This window comes from Dromiciops gliroides, chromosome 6 (genome assembly GCF_019393635.1).
Source record: "Dromiciops gliroides isolate mDroGli1 chromosome 6, mDroGli1.pri, whole genome shotgun sequence".
NCBI lineage: Eukaryota > Metazoa > Chordata > Mammalia > Microbiotheria > Microbiotheriidae > Dromiciops > Dromiciops gliroides.
The window spans coordinates 141,010,269-141,025,010 of NC_057866.1; the positions used below are offsets into that span (position 1 = coordinate 141,010,269).

General features: G+C 34.3%; 1 protein-coding gene across 4 annotated transcripts in view; it reads right to left on the bottom strand.

Moving 5' to 3' along the window:
* SCLT1 (sodium channel and clathrin linker 1) overlaps positions 1-14,742 on the bottom strand; it is a 219,654-nt gene that overhangs the window by 143,235 nt on the left and 61,677 nt on the right. For all 4 annotated transcript variants that reach the window (XM_043973395.1, XM_043973393.1, XM_043973396.1 and 1 more), the window contains one exon: positions 10,310-10,380. In XM_043973395.1, the coding sequence (XP_043829330.1) occupies positions 10,310-10,380 (71 nt within the window). The remainder of the gene's footprint in view (positions 1-10,309; positions 10,381-14,742) is intronic.

Genomic DNA, 14,742 nt, shown 5'->3' on the forward strand with positions numbered 1-14,742 from the left:
ACTGCCTCTCTTGCAGTAAGCTAAAATTGCTTTAGGATAAAGGACAGCATGGTGAGGTAGATGGTTGCTGTGTTGTGCTATTCACCCACATTAAGTCACAGCCACTAAAATCATTAAACCTTGGTTATATAAACATATTTATTTAGGCCATCCCCAGCTTGTACTCATGTGGCACTGTACAATGAAAAGAGTATTATACTAGATTTAGAGGAGTTAGATTTAGTCCCAGCTTTGCCATTTTTGCTACCTGTATGATCACAGACAAGCCATTTAAACCTCCTGGGCCTAAGCTTCTCATCAGTAAAATTAGGGCATTGAACTAGGTAACTTTTCTCATATAATTTTTTTTTTGGGGGGCAGGGCAATGAGGGTTAAGTGACTTGGCCAGGGTCACACAGCTAGTAAGTGTCAAGTGTCTGAGGCCGGATTTGAACTCAGGTCCTTCTGAATCCAAGGCCAGTGCTTTATCCATTGCGCCACCTAGCTGCCCCCAAACTAGGTAACTTTTAATATCTTTTCCAGTTCTAAAACTATGATCCCATAGTCTTAAAAAGCAACAGTAGCAACAACAACAATAACAAAAATGAAATGTCAAAAAATTCCAAATTTTGAGCATTTCAAGTTTGTGAATTCCATTGTTTTGGGAACAATATAATAGAGTTTCATTTAATTTTGAAGTTTTAAGGGCAGCTTTCATTATATGAATGGTAATTTTCTTATTTGAAAATGCATATTTATATAGCATTTTATTATAGTAGTTTAAAAAGTATTTGTAGATTTTAAAACATAGGTAACAAAATATAAAAAGTTAGAGAATAATAATAGCAATAACTCATGGTTACATAATACTTAATATATAAATTCACTTTTCTGAGTACTGACAAGATAAAGCAAGGTAGTATATCTCTATTTTACAGATGAAGAAAACTTATAGAGAAAGAAATTAAATGACCTACCAAAGCCATAACATCAAACTACTGAAGAATATGGTATAAAATATGGTTTTCAGAGTCTATATACTTCCTAATTAGAACCCATCCTGAACAAAAATGAAAAACCCTTAATTCTGAAAACATATTTATATAGAGAAAGAAAACAGAAGTATACATTTTTAAAATTCAACAAGGCAGTTGCAAAATCTAGCTCATTGCTTTGTATTCCTATACTACTTTAACTCATTTCTGCTGCTTCACTGGAGCATGACTATCATGGTCAATAGAGATGCAAGGCAATCTAGTACTGTTAAATCAACTCAATGTCCTTGCTGAATATTCTTCTGTTATGACTAAGTAAAACTCCTTTTGTTAACTGGGATTCCAATATTAAACCTTGACAATAAAGGGACAGACCTGAGTGAGTCTCTTCATCAAGACTAACCCCTATACATGTACAATGATCAAATTTAATTAAAAATAAAAAAGGAAAACCAAAATAATAATTGAGAAAGGGGAAATCCCAATACAGGAGAGAGGAAAATTCCTCCCCAGCACCCAAATTTTCAATCCATCCCAATTTACTGGTTTCTTCTTTGTTACCTCCAAACATGCCCAGGTCTTCCACATCTGACAAAAAAAAAAATCCTCTGTCTTTCCTCCTTTTCATTACCAAACCCCAAGGGAGGCAATGTAATACAATAAAAACAAGCAAACAAACAAAAAAAACCCCTGACTCTGGAGTCAGAGGACCTATGTTCAAACCCCATCTTGGACAAGTCACTTCACTTCCTATGGCCTCAGTTTCCTCATTTGGAAAATAACTCCTCTTTTTCCATCTTTGTAATTTTTCTATTAGTGTTAAGGACACCATCATCACCAGTCACCCAGGCCTAAAACTTCAGTATTATCCCTGGAATCCTCACTTTTACTTTCCCTATATATCCAATTAATTGTAAAGTTGTTCTACCTCCATAAGCAACATCTCTTACATCTATACCTTTTTCTTTACTCATATGGCTAAAATCCTAGTTCAAGTTCTTATCATCTCTTGCCTAGATTATTGGATAGTTTTTTAATTTTTTTTAAATGTAATTAATTTTACTTTCAGAGACACATTCTATCCTTCCTATCCCACTCCTCAATTAAGTAAGCAAGAAAAACAAAACCCCTGTTACAACTGTGTATAATTAAACAAAACAAATTCCTGTACTGATAATCAAAAAAAAAAAAGTTTTAATCTGTACTCTGAGTCTATCACCGCTCTGTTAGAAGATGGGCAGAATGTATTATCTTGAGTTCTCTAGAATTGTGGATGGTCACTGTGTTGATCAGAGTTTCTAAAGCTTTCAGAGTTGTCTATCTTTGTAATATTGCTATTATTGCATAAACTTTTCTCCTAGTTCTGCTCACTTCGCTATACATCATTTCATTCAAGTTTTTTCCTTGTTTCTCTGAAACGATATCCTTAGTAATTTCTTACAACACAATAGTATTTCATCATATACATATAGCATAACTTGTTCAGAAATTCCCCAACTGGCTGTGGTGGAACCAAGGGCCCAGCGGAGCCAAGATGATGGCGGAAAGGCAGTAACTTCTAGGAGCTCTCCACAGGATCACTCCAAATACCTCCAAATAATACCACAGAAATTCCCCAACTGCTGGTCACACCCTCAGTTTCCAAATCTTTAACACTACAAAATGAACTGCTACAAATATTTTTGCATATAAAGGTCCTTTCCTCTTTCCTTGGTTCCCCTGGTATATAGGCCCAATAGTGGTACTTTGAGTAAAAGGGGATATATGGTTTAGTAGCTTTTTCAGTGTAATTTTAAGTTACTTTCCAGAATGGCTAGTTGACAGCGCCACCAACAGGGCATTAATGTACCTATTTTCCCTAAGCCTCATTAGCATTTGTCACCTTTTTTTAATCAACTTAGCCAATCTGATGGGTGTGAATTGAAACCTCAGAATTGTCTTAATTCAGATTTCCCTAGTTATTAGTGACTTAAAGCATTTTTATATGGTTATTTATAATATGAATTTCTGCTTTTGAAGCCTGCCTATTAATATCCTTTGAAAATTGGAGAATTTTCACCCACATTATTGCAACTGCCCCCATTTGGTCTCCCTCTCTCCAGTCTCTTCTCTCTGTAGCCCATCATCCACAGTGCTGCCAAAGTGACTGTTCTAAAGCACAGATCTAACCATGTCATTTACCAATAAATTCTAGTGGCACTCTATTACTTCTAAACACAAATATAAACTCCTACTAGTCACTTAAAGCCTTTTACAATCTGGCTTCAACATAACTCTCCTGCCTTATGTTACTTCCTTTCCTGAACTCTATGGTTCAGCCAAAATTGGTCTTCCTGCTATTCCTCATGCATGATCTCCCATCTCTATGTAATTTCACAGGTTGTCCCCCATACACAAAACCCATACCCTTTTTTTATCTCTGCTTCGAAGGAAACCCTATTTCCTTTAACCTTTAATCAACTAGTTAATCAACAACCATTTATTAAGCACTTACTATATATGCCAGGTTCTGTGCTAAGCACTGGGAAAAGAAATACAACATTCTCTGACTTCAAGGAGTTTACATTGTAAGGGGTTAGATACATATACAAGCATACATATAACATAAAAATAAATAGAAGATAGTTTGGGGAAGGAGTATATTAACAGCTAGAAGATTGCAAAAGCTTCAAACAGAATTTGATGTTTGAATTCAGTCTTGAAAGAAATCAAGAAGTGGAGGTGAGAAAAAAGTGTCGAAGTCCATGCAGGGGGAAAGTCAAGTCCCACCTTCGAAATCAAGAGTTCTCAATCTGGGATCCATGACCTTAGATTTTTAAAATATTTTATAATTAATTAAATTTATTTGGTTTCCTTTATAATCCTATGCATTTTGTTTATACATTTAAAGATATTATTCTGAAGAGTCCATAGACTTTATCAGACTCCCCAAAGGGCCCATGAAACAAAAAAAAGGTCACGAACCCCTGGTCTATATGAAAGCTTTCCTGATGTCTCCCAGATCCTAGTTCCATTCTCAAAAGAATTATTTCATATATCCTTACTTCATATATGCTCTGCATATATTTAAATATGTACATGTTGTCCTCACCAAAAAAAAGTAAACTCTTTAGGGAAAGGCCTATTTCATTCTGCCTCATATCCCCAGCACCAAGCACAGTAGCTGGCACATAATAGGCATTTAATAAATTAAACTCTATTCGGCAGTTCCACCAGCACATCAAGTTCACCAGCTGTGGAAGTTAGAAAAACCTGGGTTAAAATTGTACTTCTGACACTTACTCAAGTGAACATGGGAAAGTCATTTAACTCTCATCTGACCCTTCTTCATCTTTAAAGCACTTACTTCACAGAGCTGTTGTAAAGATCAAAGGAGCTGAAATACAGATAGATTTCTATAAACATTAAATTTGGGCTATTATTATAACTATGTCCAAAATTGAGCTTATTAACTTTCCCATAAATCTGTTCCTCATGTTCAAACCAGGACACCTGCACTCCAGCCATCATCCACACCCCTCTCTGTTTCATATACATCTCCTCTCTGTTTTATGCTTTTCCTGATGTTTATGATCAGAAGGAAACTAATGAGGTCTTGTATTGAACATGAATTGAATATAAAAAGCCAAATCTTTTTAACATTGACTATCTAGCTATATCTCTCACATCTTTTTCTTTTCAAGCTGAATTTTGGAACTTAAGTTCAGAACTTCACATTTCTACTGAATGTGACCTTCTTACAATTGGCTTATAGTTCTACCCTGTCAAAAATCTTCCTAGATCCTCACGCTCTTGCCCAACCTCTTAGCTATTCTTCCCAGGTTCACATCATCTGCAAATCTGATAAAGCAATTATGATTTCAATCAAGTCACTGAGAAAAGAAAAATTTGACAACAAAGGATGAAATGTGGGTCCGTGAGGCAGATACTCAACTAAAGATTTCCTTCCAGACTGACATGATCCATTTAATGATTATGATTTGAGTTGTCATTCCACCAGTTCGAAATCCATTTAATTATTCTATCATTTAGTCCAACTCTTCAATTTAGCCACAAGAATAATCTAAGATACTGTATCAAACACCTTGATAAAATCTAGGTATAAAAAGTTTAAATTATTAACCTGATCTAACAGTCTAGTAGTTACATCAATCAAACATGACCTATTTTTAGTGAAGCCATGTTGGCTCCTAGTATTCTCTACTTTCCTAAATGTTCATAAACCATCTCTGTAATAACACATTCTAGAAATGAAGCCAATCTAGCTATTTTTTTCAAAAAAACTCTAAAAATATAAATATTTATTAAGTTACCTATATACCTACATATTTAGAGCTGGCTAACTTCCCTCATTTCCCTGTTTTGAAAATAAGGGAAAGATTTACCTTTCTCCTGTTCTAAAGAACTTTATTTATTCTCAAAGATAATGTCTCTCTCTCTCTCTCTCTCTCTCTCTCTCTCTCTCTCGACTCTTTTACACTAAAAAATTACTAAAGAGCTTTTATGTGCATTATACCTATCAATGTTTGCTATATTTAAAATTGAAAGATTTTAGTATTACTATGAAAATAAGTTTGATCTTGTGGACTTCCCAAAAGGGTCTCAGAGACCTCTAGAGACCACTAGTTCACACTCAAAACTGCTTCTCTAAGATATTAGAAAAATATCTGACCAAGCATTGACAATGCATGAGCAATTACATTACCAATTATTTTAGAATGTTATCTAGTTCTGGTCATCTCAACCATCAAGGAAAATTAGGTTTAAGCAGATGTTCTTATTCCCCTCTTGTTTCTAACTTTGGTTTTTTGTTTCTGAGAGTTTTCCGTTATTATTAGGTCAACTTTTCCTATAATAATTTTAGTCCACGGGATCCCACCTATCCTTTCTCTGTACTTTCTTAATTCTGCTTTCCCAAAAGGTAGGATGCCTGCCAATCTGTTGGTCAAGGTAAGATCTAGAATATCAATTCTCTTTGTCATTTTTCCTACTTTTTAAAAACTTAAAATTATTCTTAAGGAAAGCCAAGAATGTATCAGCTACTCTACTTTTGATAGGTAGAGTATGTGCAGATGTCCAGATGCATCACTACTAAATCCTTTTTTCCCCCATACCTTTATCTTGGAATAATAAGATAATATTCAGAATTCATAACCTGAATTATGAAATGTTCCACAAATATGATCTAGTCAACCTACTACTTGTCATGTGACTGACTCAACTAGTCAAAGAATAATTTAAAAAAATAAAACAAAATGAAAACCCTAAACTCTAAATTTTGGCATACTGATTTGACAATCAACTTTGATGATTGGATTAAATTCTTTCATTGAACTTAGACTCAATAAACAAATTCTGAGCAGCTACTATTCTCAAGGTAATATGCTAGGCAGTAGGAATAAAAAACCAAAACATTGCCTTTAAGGAGAATTATATTCAACTGGGCAATATATCATAGCTAAAAATACAAAGGAATTTGAGTGGGTAAAGAATACCAGCAATTATAAAGCTTGGCAAGATTTTGTGTATGTGCTGATAGTTAAACTGAATCTAGAATAAAGACAAAGAATTTGACATAAAGTTAAGGAAGACTAATATTCCAGGCATTCAAGCCAGTGTAGAGAATGTTAAGTTTCTCAAAGAGTAATCTAGTCATCTAGTTATGAAGATTATTTTCACACTTGTGTTAAGGATAGAATGGAAAGGGAAAAGCTGGATGTAGGGAGTCCAATAAAAAGGCAAATAAAATAATCCAGATGAGAGACAATGAGGGACTGAAATAGGGTAGTTGCAGTGGTAGTAGAAAGAAGGATGGATGCTAGAGATTTGTAGAGACAGAAATGACAAAAGAATACAAAGAATGAGAAGAATAGAGAAGACTAAAAAATTATCAGTGATGAAACCCTGAAAGAACTTCTGACTGAACAGTCATGTCTTTTTCATTTCATTTTCACTTCATTTCATTTCACTTCATTTCATTTCATTTCATTTTCACTTCAACAGTCTTTGTCATTTTTCCTAGTTCTTAAAAACTTAAAATTATTCTTAAGGAAAGCCCTCAAGAGAAATAAGAGAGATTTAGAAAGTCAGGTTTAAGGGTATGGATAATGGTTTGGGGACATGTTGGACAGGTATCAGCATTTTAAGCTCCTGGCATGTTTTACTGCTACCTTTATCCAAACACTATGAAGAGTTTTGTTCCTTATTACTAGAACATATTTAAAAACAATGAGATAAACATAGTAGAAAATAAAAATAGTAAACTCTAGGACACTTATAAAAGCAAAGAATCTAACAGATACTAAAGGCTTAATAAATATTTTCTGGCTGATTGGCTAACTGTCTAAAAGAAAATCATGTAAAGGAAATCAGTTCTATTTGAAATAAGAGTTTGTACATTTTTCTCTGTATGCAGGTTAGTCATTTTGACCAGACTAGAAATTCGAAGTCTATCCTCAGGCAGACTCAGATGGGGACAGTTTTATATGTAAAAATCAATACACAGGAAATCAAAGTCACACTTGAAAATGAATTTAAATTAAATTGGATGAGATAATTACCACATGATTAACAAAACTAAGCAAACAGTAATCAAAACATTCACAAGGAAAGGTATAAATGATTCATAAAACAAGTTCAAATACATCTGAATATATAATATATTTTTAAAGTACAACAAAACAATAAATAGGAAGAGAAGCCAAAATAATGAATCTTATTAGGTGTAGTCAAACCTAACTGGCTTAAACTCCATTAAATTGGAAATAATCATAATAATTCACACATTTAGAGCTAAAGTTTTTCTCTGTACTATCTCTGAATATAAGTAATTCAATAAGGAATCCACATAGCAAGGATGGTAGGGGATAGGGACAGGGTTTAGATGATGACCTTCAGTCGTTCAGAATTACTGGGATGTGTAGGGTATGGTCAGGTGTGAGAATGTTTATCAATGAGTGGAAGGTGTCATTCCTCTTCTCAAAGCAGGCTTCTAGCCTTTGTGCTTCTAGTAGCACAAAGTGGAAGGCACATGATCAGATGGTCAGAAGGGAGGTCCTGTTTCACTATTCATCTTCCCTCTGAAACCTGGAGATTAGGCAGGAAATGCCACAGCAGAAAATGGAAGTTGAACCTATGCAGCAGGAGATGGAAGTCCCATTCCCCATTGATGTTTCTCTTTTAACTCTTCCCTCAAATGACAGAAGCAGTAGGAGATAGAAGGACTAAAGTCAAAGGGAAAGTTGCTCCTCTTTGCACCAAAGGTTCTTCCCACTGAGGTTAGGAGATCAGGCCGATAACAGGAGGTAAAAGCTGACTTGTGCTGGCTCAAATGGAAGTCACTCCACTGGCCTCTAGCAGGCTTCCCTAAGGGGACACATGAAGCAGGAGATGGAAAGGCCTTGGTCAGAGAAAGGTCTTGCTCATCTTCTCATGTGAGGCTAGTTATCAGGCACACAACAGAAGAGAAAGTCTCCCAGCAAAAAGAGTTGTCTGCAATTGATCCTAGAGGCAAGAGAGAGCCACTGGAACTTTTGAGCAAAGTTAGTGAACATGGTTAGATCTGTCAGTTAGGAATATCACATTGGCAGCTGTGTGGAGAGGTGAGAGATTTAACTAGGGAGGCTAATTAACAGATTATTAAAAGTCTTTTCCAGAAGAGATGAAGACCTAAATTAGAGTGCAGAAGCAGACCTGACAAGATGTGGCAAATGATTGGATATGGAAGGATACGAGAGAGTGAAAAGTCTAGCATAATAAATCATAACCCCCGGTCTTACATAACAGAAACCAATTTCTGACACAGCTGATGGTGTTAAAGACGAGTGACCTGAATTCTAAGCCAATGCTCTTTCCATACCTTTGTTCAAGAAACATATACTCTTTATGTCTATTAACCCATAAAAGGTTCCTTTGAATGATGACCATTCCTGTTACATTTAAAGCAGAATTCAAATTACAAGTTATTTTCACATATACTTTTATAGGAAAGAACTGATTGCTGAAGTAAATCATACCCATAGTTTAAAATATTCTCTATTATATCTATCAACTGTCCATCCTGAAATGACTTCCTGTTTGGACCAGATAAGGATTTATTGATTTAAACTTTTTTTTTTTTTTTTTGGTGAGGCAATTGGGGTTAAGTGACTTGCCCAGGGTCACAAAGCTAGTAAGTGTTAAGTGTCTGAGGCTGGATTTGAACTCAGGCACTCCTGAATCCAGGGTCAGTGCTTTATCCACTGCGCCATCTAGCTGCCCCTTGATTTAAACTTTTGATGAACTAATTTGTACCCAAATAGTTTTATATTAATTTATTAATTTCTGGAGAACAGTATTACATTTCATGAAAATGCTATCCAATCAATAAGAGACTGTTATGTATTTGTTGCTTTGATTTAGGTAAAAAATCCAAAATAAATGTAATGATTGTCAGTAAAAGAAGCAACACAGGTTAGGTATGATATTATAATTAATGGGTTACTGTTATTTTAAGCTGAATTACAAAAACTTCTAAAATAATGAGTAAATTACAATACTGATCTACTAGTAGAAATGCTGCTAACAAATGGAGCAATTATATCGCGAGGGACAATAAAAAATTACTTTAGGTAAAGATATTTAGGGGGCAGCTAGGTGGCACAGTGGATAAAGCACTGGCCCTGGATTCAGGAGTACCTGAGTTCAAATCCGGCCTCAGACACTTGACAAGTACTAGCTGTGTGACCCTGGGCAAGTTACTTAGCCCCCATTGCCCCACAAAAAAAAAAAATAATAATTAATAAAAGGAAGAAAATGTGGCAAAGAAATCTGATAGCAAAATTCATTTCTGGAAAACTTAATCTATTACCTGAACAAAGGATCTATTTTATCATCTAGGAAACTCCTATCACCAACCTATATGCAATCTCTACAGAGTTTCCTGAGGCACAAATTAGTTGACTTGCCTAGGGTCAAACAGCTAATAAACAACAAGCTATTTGAACTGATTCCAAGTTCTATCTACTAAGCTAAACAGTCTCAACATAATATTATGACAAAAAGTATTCTACTGTTCCTGTCAAAGACAATTCTTTGAAGTCTTATCATGAAATTTTGAAATGCTATCATAGGAAAAAAAAATCTAAGAATCTGAAGAAATTTCAGTTCTAATTTCTGACTATGGGGTTTGGGAGAAATGCCAAGAAGGTTCAAACGGTTTGGAATAAGGGAGAGAGCAATTCTCTTTGTAATACAGCCACAATATTTTAATATCCCTTAAATAAGAAAAGGCATTATTGATAACAGTAATAATAATAATAAAGGTATATGAGAGAATTCTTATTTTTACCAAATACCTAAGTTGTTTGCGTAGTTGCTCAATTTCCACATTCTGCTCAGTTACTGTTTTCAGAAACTGTTGGTTAGTCTGTAAGGAAAAAAAAAAGTACAAATTCAATAATGGCATATTTAAAACTGATTTTTAGGGATTAATTATAGGATAAGACAATGACTCAAAGGTCCCTGTTAGAACAAGAATGCATAATGATAATTAAATTGAGTTTGGGAATAACATAGTCACCTAAGTGAGCAATTTACTTCTAGGAATCTCAAGTAATGGAACTAAATTCCCTTTGTATCACTAATCTTATTACACCACTAAGGTCCTTATCATTTCACTTCTTAGATCACTAAAAATATTTAATAGTGACCTCTAATCTCTTCTAACTCATCTACAGAACATACCACTATCAGACTAATCTAACAAAATAAAGTTTTCATCTTGCTACTGGTTAGCTACTCTACCAAGTTTAAACTTCTTATTTTATTTAAACTCCTAATTTTCAACTGAGAAATCAAATCAATCAGTAAATATATGAGAGCATATTGTGTTTAAGGCATTATTTTGAGCATTTATAAATGGGACAATATTCATTTGTTCATTCAATAATAACCTACTATTTACCACTGTGCTAGTTGCTGAGAGATTTACAAAGTTTAAATAAGGCATGAAGTTCTATCTCACATAGTTTATAATCTAATAATACTGACATAGGCTACACATCAATAATTCAATGAATCTCTGATTTTATACATGTGGATGGATATTCCTTCTTTCAATACAGATCATCCTAAATGTGACCTTCTGCACTTGATAGTTTTCCCAGTGCTACTTGCTGCTGGTGCTTTCCCTCTGAGGCTTCTCCCTCTCTCTCTCTCTGAATATCTGTATTATAATATATAGCAATATACATACAATATCTAGATATTGTGATATGATGCAGATGGTTATTTACATATTGTCTCCCCCATTAGAATGTGAGTGTCTATTATTTTTTTTTTCATCTCCAGCATTTAGCACAGTGCCTGGCACATAGGAACCACTTAATAAGTGCTCACTGATTGATAATCCATCCATACTTTCTCATCTGATGTGATTCTTGTCCATATTTTCCATCTTCCCATAGATCCTTCACAAAGGACCAAATATACTGACCTTCCTCTAGGTCTTTTTATAGTTCACAGTTGCAGTCAGATAAAATATATCAAAGTTGAGTGCATCAGATAATTGCATAACAAAGTGTTATGTTGAGTGTGAGGTAAAGAGTTACTAACAAAAAGAGTTCAGAGAAGACTTCATGAAGGAAATAGAATCTAAGTTAGGCTTCAAAAGGATAGATAGGAATGTGGCATACAAAAAGGGAGCCAGCATGATATGATGAAAAGAGCGGTAACCCTCGAGTTGGAGAACTTGGGTTCAAATCCCATCTCTGACAATTCCCTATCTGTACAACCCTGGGCATGTCATTTTTACTTCCCTAGGCCTTAGCTTCCTCATACACAAATCAAAGGGTGAGACCAGATGGCCTCTCTGGTCTGTTCCAGCTCTAGATCTATGGTACATACAGCATGATCAATGGCAAAGAGGTAGGAAATACAGGAAAAGCTTGCAGGGACCTGACTGGAACGCAGAATGAGTGAAATGATCAGTATAAGATAAAACTGGAAAGGAAGGGAAAATTTATTGAAGTGTCTTAAAGTCAGGCCAAAGAGACTGAACTTTCAGTATCAACAGGTAGCCCTTGAAGAATTCTGATTACAAGTGGCACAACCAAATCTGTACATAAGGAAAAAAATATTGTTGCAGCATAATAAAAGATAGATTGGAGAAGTAAGTGACTGGAAGGAGGAATACTTGTTAGGAGGTTATTGTCATAGTCCAGTCAAGTGGAATAAAAAGATTCTATTAGGGTAGTGGCAATAGAGAAGTAAATCTGAGAGATTTTATGAAAACAGAAGTGACAAGATCTAGTAACTAATTAGAGGCTAGGGAGAGGGAAAAGTTAAAAATAACTGAGTTTACTAATGTGAGATATCAAGTAAATGGTGGTGCCACAGAAAAAAATAATGAACTCAGAAGAAAGAGAAGATAATACAATAAGTTCAGTTTAGGACCTGTGGAATTTGAGAAGCCACTGGAACATCTAGGTGGAAATGTCCTGTAAGAAGTATGAGTAGAAAGAAGAGGATGGGGAAAAACACAGCTAGACTGTATCAGAAGAAAGGTATTGATGCTAGATATTTCTGATTCTAAAGCTAGCTCTCTCCACATTATCTATCGATATTTCTGTCTTTTATTTTTAGTAGAGGGGCCACTAAGCCATATTGACTTAGAAAACCACATATTTGCATTATCTATGTTCTATTATATTTTTATTTGTTAAATATTTCTTAATTACATTTTAATCTAGTTTCAATGGTACTTGGGAATGTTGCTGTCTGTAATAATACCTCTGCTCTAGGAAACTCCTTAAAACTATCAGAAAAAAAAGGTACTGACCTCCACTGGTGGAGGGAATTTCCTCACTTGGAATTTTCTACACTAATTAAATCACAGGTCCATTCCTGATGCCATTACATTAAGAAGGGATACAATACAGTTCAGATCTTTTTAACATATGAAACTAGGAATTAATAGCTTTGATAACATTAACTTAAATTATCATTCCCATGGCAAGAGGATTATTCCATTAGAAATATTTTTAGTTACACATATTATTGTTTCTCTCTGGATACTTTTAATACAGTTTTACACTTCTCTAAGAAGCATGTCAACAAAAGTGTAAAGTGATTTTTAATGTAGTGTACCACAATTGTCCCTTAAGATAGGTAAGTATATATAGTTAGAGAAGGAAGCAAAGGAAACAAACACAAGAAGAATATTAAACTGATTCTGATACCTCTATAAGGATGTTTGCCTACACGTGCTAATGTAGGAAAATCTACAGAAAGCAGAGCCAAATTTTTGCCATATGTCTCGAAACACATATGGAACCACATTCAATCAGGCAAATTGACTGCTTAGTAAATGAAGAAATGATAAACAGATTTCTTTCATCAAATATTTATGTGAGATTCTGAATGACTGAATTTTCTATAACTATAAACTTAACCTATGGTCAACAATAACTTAAAAATACATGTAAGAATAAAAAGTTAATGAAATCCACTGATAATTAAAATTCAATTGAGCCACTATTCTCTGTTAGCTTGATTTAAATTTGTCCTTTCATTTTCTCCAATATCTTACTGGTAAGCAGTTAGCAAGGAATAAAATGCCCAAAATATTATGAGTGAAAAGGAAATACTTAAGAATTTGAAAAGATATTAAAGTCTTCAGTTTTTTATCTAAGTAGACGCAACAATTAGAAATCGGTTTTCTAATAAGAGCATAAAAACAAAAACCACAATTTTATATGCTTAGAGGAGAAACAAAAAAACCCCCTAAAGTATTAAAAAAGAACTGGCTGACTTACTTCTGATGTCACAATTCTACTGTGGAACAATGATTTGTTCATTGAATATCAGCAAAAAGGAGAAGTAATTTTGAGCTGAGTAAGAATGAAGAAAGGAAAAGAGAGAACTACTTTGGATGTCATAATCCTACTACTCAACAATGAGATTAAAAATAAAATTCTAGTGGTGCAGTGGATAAAGCACTGGCCCTGGAGTCAGTACTAAGAATAATTATTTCAGGGAAGAAGACTACTCAGCAATTTAGTTGCACCAAACTTAGGACAATTGCACAGGGTTGTTATGAGGCTCAAATAAAATAATGTATGTAAAACATATTTGTAAAACCTGACACAGTATGTAAATTCCACTCTTATTAATATTGTAGATCAACAAATATCTGAAGGACTTAAGAAAATGTAAGCTCTTTGAGGGCATGGCTCTTTCATATTTGATCTATGTATCCCAAGTATCTAGTACAGCACCTGGCATATTGCACACATGCTTACTGAATGAATGAATGATTATCATAGAAAAGGAACTGAACTATTCTGAAGTATTTTCTTAGGAAGGCTCAGTGAGGAGTAGAAATATATAAATTTCTGGCACTCAATTTTTGAACCATTCTACTGAAAATGAAAGAAAAAGAAATCTGATTCATTTTGAGATCATTAACAAATTTCTTTTCCAAACTGGTTCCTTTGACAAAGTATTAACAAATGATATTTTCTTCCCAATAAAGTCAATGACAAAATGGCACTATATAAATCAAAATACTTATAGACTGAGCACTCTTTGTGGTAGCAAACCAGAAAACAAAGTAGATGTCCACTGAATAGAGAATGTCCAAATAAATTATGGCTCATGAATGTAATAGATTAATATGTCTTTAAAAAAATAAACGAATACAGAAAAGCAGGAAAGACTTATATGAGCTAATGCAAAGTGAAGTAAGCACATTCAAGAAAATACTAGATGCTAGTACTAGAACAATTAT